Source organism: Sorex araneus, chromosome 3 (assembly GCF_027595985.1).
Source record: "Sorex araneus isolate mSorAra2 chromosome 3, mSorAra2.pri, whole genome shotgun sequence".
NCBI classification, from domain to species: domain Eukaryota; kingdom Metazoa; phylum Chordata; class Mammalia; order Eulipotyphla; family Soricidae; genus Sorex; species Sorex araneus.
This window is the reverse complement of record NC_073304.1, coordinates 1,937,851-1,944,830: the sequence shown is the minus strand read 5'-3', so window position 1 is coordinate 1,944,830 and position 6,980 is coordinate 1,937,851. Positions and strand designations below refer to the sequence as shown.

Below are 6,980 nucleotides of genomic sequence, written 5' to 3'. Positions count from 1 at the left end.
CCGGCCCCAGCCCAGAGAGAGGGAGGCCGTGCCCGCGCACTCGGACCCCAGCAAGGCAGTCACGGGGGACGGAGCCCCCGCAGAGTGTCAGCTCCCCCCGCCTGCAGGAACCACCCCCTCGCTGAGCCCTGCTGCTCGGCCCCTCGCGACCCTGTCCAGTGACTTCTGGACACCACACAGACCCACGGACCTGTGGCCAGGGAGCAGGGGTCAGGTAACCCCGCTCAGACACGACTGGGGCCCCAGGGGCAGAGTCTGCTGGTCCCACTGCAGACCCCAGACGGGTGAGGGCAGGCGCTGAAGGACCAGGAGCCCGGGAGGGGTCACCCCCAGGGCTGGGGGGAAAGGACAGCAGAGTCACTCAGGCCGGGGACCCTGTCCCTGGCCAGCGCCACCTAGCCCGGGGGCAGTCCTCACCTGCACCGAGGCCAGCACCCTGGCCAAGGCTCAGATCCCTGGGGTGACCCGGGGACAGAAGCAAGTCCCCGGAGTAGGGGACAGCAAGAACTGGGGCTGCTCCCCTGAGCACCCCTGGGGCTGGCCCTGACTCCCGGGGCCAATCCCGGACAAGTGGGAAGCACCCCCCCCCCCCCCGCGCACACAGGTGGCATTTCCATGGCGGGATACATGTGCGGAGAGGAGATGGGGCCGCCCGGGGTCTTGGGGAGGGGGGTGGGCAGCGGGACACAGGCTCTGGACCAGCGGACACCCCAGAAGTCAGAGCCTGGGGCTGAGAGTTCTTCCAACTAGAGCCGGGCTCCCCGCCTAAGGGGGCACCCAGGGGACCAGTGCCCCTTCTCAGAAATTAGCCCAACTGGAGGCAACACCCCCACCCCCAAATCCAAGGCAAGGAAAGGGGGAGGGAGGAGGGCAAGTAGGACCCCTCCCCTCCCGGGCCTGGAGCAGGGAGAATTCCCAGCCCCCAAGGGCCCCCCTGCCCAGCCGGGATGGAGAGAGGGGAAAGGGGCGACTTTCCCGTGCCCGCCCCCCCTCCCCGGGGGATCCGCAGCTCGACTGGACAGAGGGTCCATCCGGACAGGGGACCACGGGCCCTCCAGGGGAGGCGCGTCCTGGGCGGGGGGCACAGACCGGGCGACAGGCACCCCCAACTTGTCTCAGGCCGCCAGAGAGCGGTGCGCCCGCGCCCGGCTGACTCCCACCTCCCGGCGCGCGAGCGCGGGCTCCGTCCCGGCAACAAGTTAGGGCCGGGCCGCGGGCCGGACTGGTGCGCACGGGACGCGGGTCCCGGCTCAGCCCCCGCCACCCCCCGGGCAGGCCCCCCGCGGGCGGGGTCCGGAGCGCTCCGGCCCGGCCCGGGCCTCTCCGTGGGGGGCCAAGGGGGAACCCGGACGCGGCCAGACCTGCTCGCGCCTCGGGGGGACCCCCGGGGCAAGGCCCGTCCCCGCCGCCGGCTCGGCGCGGCCGGCGCGGAGACGGTCTCGCGCGCGGCGGCGGGGGCGACCCGGGTCCCGCGGAGTTGGGGAGTGGCCCCGCACCCCGAAAAGCCTCCACACGCGTCCCCGGCGGAGAGTACGCACTTGACGCGTCCGGCGCCTGGGCGGTGAGTCGGGCTGAGCGCTGGCGGCGGCGGCGGCGGCTGGGCGCGGGCGCGGCGGTCTCGACGTTCCCGGGCCGGAGAGCAACGTCCGGGGCCGCGCGGGACGGGTGCGCCGGGCGGCCGGGCCGTGCCGGGCGCGGCAAAGCGCGGGAGGGGCGCGCTCCGGCGTTCGGGCAACAGCTACCCCTAGTGGGAGAGCCGCCGGGGCTGCCGCCGCCCCGAGCCCCGCGCCCGCCGCCCCGCGCCCCGAGCCCCGCGCCCGCCGCCCCGCGCCCGCGCCCCCCGCCGCGCCCGGCCGCGGGGACGCGGACCGCGCCGCCCCCCGGGTCCCGGGCCGGCCGCCGCGGGCCGGGCGGGCGCTCGCCCCCCGCACCCCGGGCCGAGCCCCGAGGCCGCTGACCCCGGCGCGGCGGCTCCCCGCGGGGACGACATGGGACGGGGCGGGCGCGGCCGGGGCGGCGCGCGGCGGCCCGGGGCCGCGGCGGGGGGCGCCGAGCGCGGTGTGCGTGGCGGGGCGGTGCGGGGGGCGGCCGTGTGCGAGGCGCGAGTGTGAGCGCGCGCGGGAGGCGAGCGGGCGGGCGGGCGAACGGGAGGCGAGCGGCGCCCGCGGGCGAACGGCGAAGGCGGCGGGGACCCAAAGTTGCCTCCTGGCGGGCCCGCGTCGCCGGCGGGGCGGGCGCCGGGGCCCGCCGAGCGCCGGCCGCGGCCCCGGGCTCCCGCGGCACCTGGACAGCGGCCCCGCACCCGCCGCGGCGGCGTGGGCGGCGTTGGCGGCGGCGCGCGGGAAGCGAACCGGAGCTCCGGCGCGGCGCGGCGGCCGCCGGGGAGCTCCGCTCAGGTGCGCGGCGAGCGCGGCGCGGGCCGGGGCGCGGGGCGCGCGGCGCGATCGCGCGAGCCGTGGGGCCCGGGGCCCGCACCCCGTCCCCGCCGCCGACCGCAGGACCGCGCGCTCCGGGTCCGCACCCCGCCCCGGCCCCGCCCCGGCCCCGCCCCCGGCCCGCTATTTCTAGGGCATTGGCCGCGCCGCTGGGGGAGCCCTCCGGGCTCAAGTTGCAAGGGGGCGGGCCCGGCCGGAGGTGGAGTCGGCCTCCCATTGAAGCCTCGGCTATAAATCGAGCTCCCCGCACGGCCAAGTCCAGATGCCTCGACAGGCCGCCCGGCGCCTGGTGTGGCGAGAAGGCAGCGGGTCCCCGGGGGTCTCGGGGGCGGCCGTCACCATGCTCCGCTCCCTGTTGCTTCACTCCCTGCGGCTCTGCGCCCAGACGGCCTCGTGCCTCGTGCTCTTCCCGCGCTTCCTGGGCACGGCCTGCATGCTCTGGCTGCTGGACTTCCTGTGCATCCGCAAGCATTTCCTGGGCCGCAGCCGCCACGGGCCGCCCGAGCCCGAGGCGGAGGTCAACAGCGACGGCGAGGAGGTGGCCCCCGAGGACCCCCCGCTCTGCGTGTCCGACGACAACCGCCTGTGCACCCTGGCGTCGCTGAAGGCCGTGTGGCACGGCCAGAAGCTGGATTTCTTCAAGCAGGCGCACGAGGGCGGGCCGGCGCCCAACTCCGAGGTGGTCCTGCCCGACGGCTTCCTGAGCCAGCACATCCTCGACTACGCCCGAGGGAGCCGCCCGCTGGTGCTCAATTTCGGCAGCTGCACCTGACCGCCGTTCATGGCGCGCATGAGCGCCTTCCAGCGCCTGGTCACCAAGTACCAGCGCGACGTCGACTTCCTGATCATCTACATCGAGGAGGCGCACCCCTCCGACGGCTGGGTCACCACCGACTCCCCGTACAGCATCCCGCAGCACCGAAGCCTGGAGGAGCGCGTGAGCGCGGCGCGCATGCTACAGCAGGGCGCGCCCAGCTGCGCGCTCGTCCTGGACACGATGGCCAACTCCAGCAGCTCGGCGTACGGCGCCTACTTTGAGCGCCTGTACGTCATCCAGAGCGGCACCATCGTGTACCAGGGCGGCCGCGGCCCTGACGGGTACCAGGTCTCCGAGCTGCGCTCCTGGCTGGAGCACTACGACGCGCAGCTGCGGGGAGCTCAGCGCCCCGCGGTATAAGCTTCCGAGGGACTCCCGAGGTTGGCTCTCTGTGCTGAGAGCGATCGAAGTCCCGCGTTGCCGGTACCCCCGGGGGAACTCGGGCTTGGCCGGGGCCCAGAGACCGAGCTCGGGGCTGCAGACTGATTACGTGTCCTGGGCCAAGCCCCCCAAAGACTCCGTCCCCGCCGGGACTCTGCTGCTCTGACCGACCCGCCCCGGGGCCCTGGGGGCTGCCTGGCTCACTCCACACCCCCTCCTGAGGGAGGATGTGGGGCCATCCTTGCCCGCGTGCCGGGGACGCGTCTCGACCGGGCCTGCGCCCTCGCACCCCCTCCCCAGGCCCAAGAGCCGACGCGCGGCGCCAGGACGCCGAGATCCGCTCGGAGACCTCGGCCGCCTTTGCGCGCCCTGGGCGCAGCTGCGTTCCTGCGGCGCGCGGCGCTCACCAGTTGCCTGGCACCCACACCTGCGCCGCTGCTCCTGAGACTGTTTCTTGTCCCTGCGTCGGGAGAGGGGACTGGGGAAGGGGAGGGGGCGGGCAGAGCTGTTTCCCCCCCTCATTTTGGGTGCGCCGGAGCCTCGCCGCTGATGACGAATCCTCTCTAACTGGTCTCGACCACGAGCTGCTTCCGAACTGCAGGGGCTTACGGCAGCGCCTAAAAGGAGAAGGGGAAAGCGCCCTGCGTCTCCGCGGGGCAGAGGGAGGGCAGGGGGCCTCGGCACCCCCCGGAGGGGACGAGGCTTTGGCAGGTCAGCGGTGCCCCAGGGAGCAGGGGCCACCGCGGTTGGTTTCTGGACCACCGGGTCTGCTGACTGAGAAAGGGCGGTGGGGGAGAACTTGGGAGCCCGCGAGGGGCTTCGAGGCGGAGCTGCGGGGTGGAGGGTCGGGTGGGGGAGGGGCCCCTGATTCAAAAGTCGTCTGGTGAGTGTGTGACACCTGTGTCCTTTGTATATACACTTCTTTTACGCGGCAGTCCTAAAGGCTTGAGTAAACTGCTTCCCCTTTGCCTCGGGTCCCTTGATTTATTTTCCCTACCCACTGGGAACAGCAGCGGGAGTGAAACACAACTCTCAACCGCGGGTCCCACGGTGACTCTGGGGTGAGAGGAGCGGAAAGACCCCGGCGGGAGAAGAGGGAAGGGGGTCTTCGGCTGGGGTGGAGCCTGCGCACGTGCGCGCACACCCAGGTGGGCCCTGGGGAGAGGGTCAGGGGGGCGGGTGGGTCGCGGTGCCAGAGGCGGGTGAGGCGAGGGGTCCTGCCTGGCGCTGCGGGCACCCGCCCATCCGACTTCTTCGGAGTTCCCAAAGGCGCAAGGCGCGGGGAGGGCGGGGGTGTGCGCGAGGGAGAGGCGGGGCTCTCGGGGTGCCCACCCGCATCCCGCGCGCCGTGTCCCCTGCACACCTGCTGTTCCCGCACCTGGTTCTCGCGCTCGCCTCCGGGCACCCCCACAACCATCTCCCCGCACCCCGCAGTGTCCACCTGGCAGGTGGGTTCACAGGTGGCGCGACGCAAGAAGTACGCGGAGGCGACGGCGCCCCCCCCCCCACACACACACCAGAGCTACGGGGCCGCGCCAGCCCCACCTCGCAGCTCCTACTGCGGGGGTGTGGACGCCTCCCTGCCCGCCTCCGCACCCCCAAGCGAAAGCCAACCAGCACCACCCCAACGCGGGGAAAGCGAAGAGGGAGTTGCGGGTTCGGGAGAGATACCAGCAAAGGTGTGGGGCGCGGGCTGGGGGCCAGGAGGGCACTGACACCTCCAGGCCCCGCGCGAGCAGGCCCCTGGCTGAGGAGGGAAACGCGGAACAGCGCCTGAGCACCCCCACCCCCCACCGAACACCTAAAGGAGAAAAGTGGGGGCGGGGGCTGCTTGTGGGGAGGGGGGAGGGGGAGCCGCTGCGTCGGGTCCTCGAGGCACAGGCTCACAGGGGCGCGTCCGGGGGTGAGCGAGGGGTGCGGAGGGCTGGGCGGGCTGCAGGCAGGGCTCCCCGACATCCCCCACCCCGCGCGGCCTCCAACTCCCAGATCCCACGCTAGGCGAAAAGTTTTTGCAATTGACACCCTGCCCTGGGGGTTTCTTTGTTTCTGCCTTGGGGTTTAAAGGGGATTTAAATTGAAAAATAACTTCTAGGAAAACATTGGCACGGACGATCTTTCTCCGTCTCCTCCCCTCCCCGGAGCGCTGCTTCGCGCCCGGAAACCCCCGGGAAGGCGCCGCCGCCCTCGGGCCCGGGTCGGGGTGGCCGCGAGGCGGGAGGGCGGGCCGGGCCCCCAGCGGCTCCCGCGGCGCCCCCCGACCCTGGCCCGCCGCCCGCACGTCTGCAGAGACGAGCTGGGCGCCCGCCGGCGCGCGGGGATGCCCGGGCCAGGCTCGGAGCGCGGGGAGCCGTGCTCTGCGCCCCAGCCCGGCCGCGCTCGCCGCGACCTCCCTTCCCTCTCTCCCCGCCGCGCCGTCCTGGGCCTTCGCTCCCGCCTCGCCCCCCCTCGCCCCCGCTTCCTCCCCGCTTCGCTCCTCTCCCCTCTCGGGCCCTTTAAACTCTCGCCTTTGGGCCAGAGCGCTCGCGTTCCCGTGCGCAGCGCAGGGCCTCGGACCTGTGGATTTATGGGGCTGCCGGAGCCAGAGCGAGGGGCGCAGTTCCTAGCCTGGCACGCGCTGCGGACCCCCCTTTACGGTAACTTTGGAGCCCCTCATTTCACTCCCTCTTTCCTGCCAATAACTCTCCCGACTGGCGCCTCCAGGCTGGGCCGAGTGAGTCAGGGCTCTGGGGTCTGAGCGCTGTCTCCGGCTTAGAAACCCCGACCCGCACCCGAGCCCCCGTTTCTTAAAGTGAAATTACTGGTCCAGGCCGACCCCGGCTGGTGACCTGGGCGGGAAGGGTCCCCGCCTCCGCTGGGCCAGCGCCTTCCAGGGTATCTGTCTTGTTTTGCTATTTTGCCCGTGTTCTATTTTTAGGTTAAAAAAATAATAATAGGAAGACGGCCCCTGAGCCCATTCTCCGTGGCAGTGAGGACAAAGGCGGCGCCGCGGAGCCAGCCTGGGGCCTGCCGAGGCCCCGTGTGGGTCCCCAAGTCCGCGCGCACGCTGCGGGGGAGGCGGCGAGGGAGCAGAGAGCGGCGGTCGCCACCAGCCCACCCCGCCGCCAGCCGCCTCCAAACTGCTTCCAGATGTGCGCACGTGCCTGCACGCCGGGCGCGCGGTTCCGAGGGATGAAGGTGTCCGGAAAGCCGGAGGCCCCCTCAGTGGGGGGTCCGGTGCTCCAGCTCCTTCTCCCCTGCACTTCCCCCCAGGATGGGCCTGCAGAGGACCCACCCCCACCGTCACTGTCACTTCCCGCCCCTTCTACCTGTGGCGGAGGGAGGAGTGTCTGCCTGCAGCTCAGCCGGGT

General features: G+C 72.9%; 1 protein-coding gene across 1 annotated transcript; it reads left to right on the top strand.

Moving 5' to 3' along the window:
- The first annotated feature begins 2,481 nt into the window (after positions 1-2,481).
- DIO3 (iodothyronine deiodinase 3) lies at positions 2,482-4,406 on the top strand. Its single transcript, XM_004622777.2, has one exon. It carries the CDS (start codon positions 2,698-2,700, stop codon positions 3,610-3,612), a length of 915 nt encoding a protein of 304 aa, XP_004622834.2. The 5' UTR covers positions 2,482-2,697; the 3' UTR covers positions 3,613-4,406.
- Positions 4,407-6,980: the final 2,574 nt, after the last annotated feature.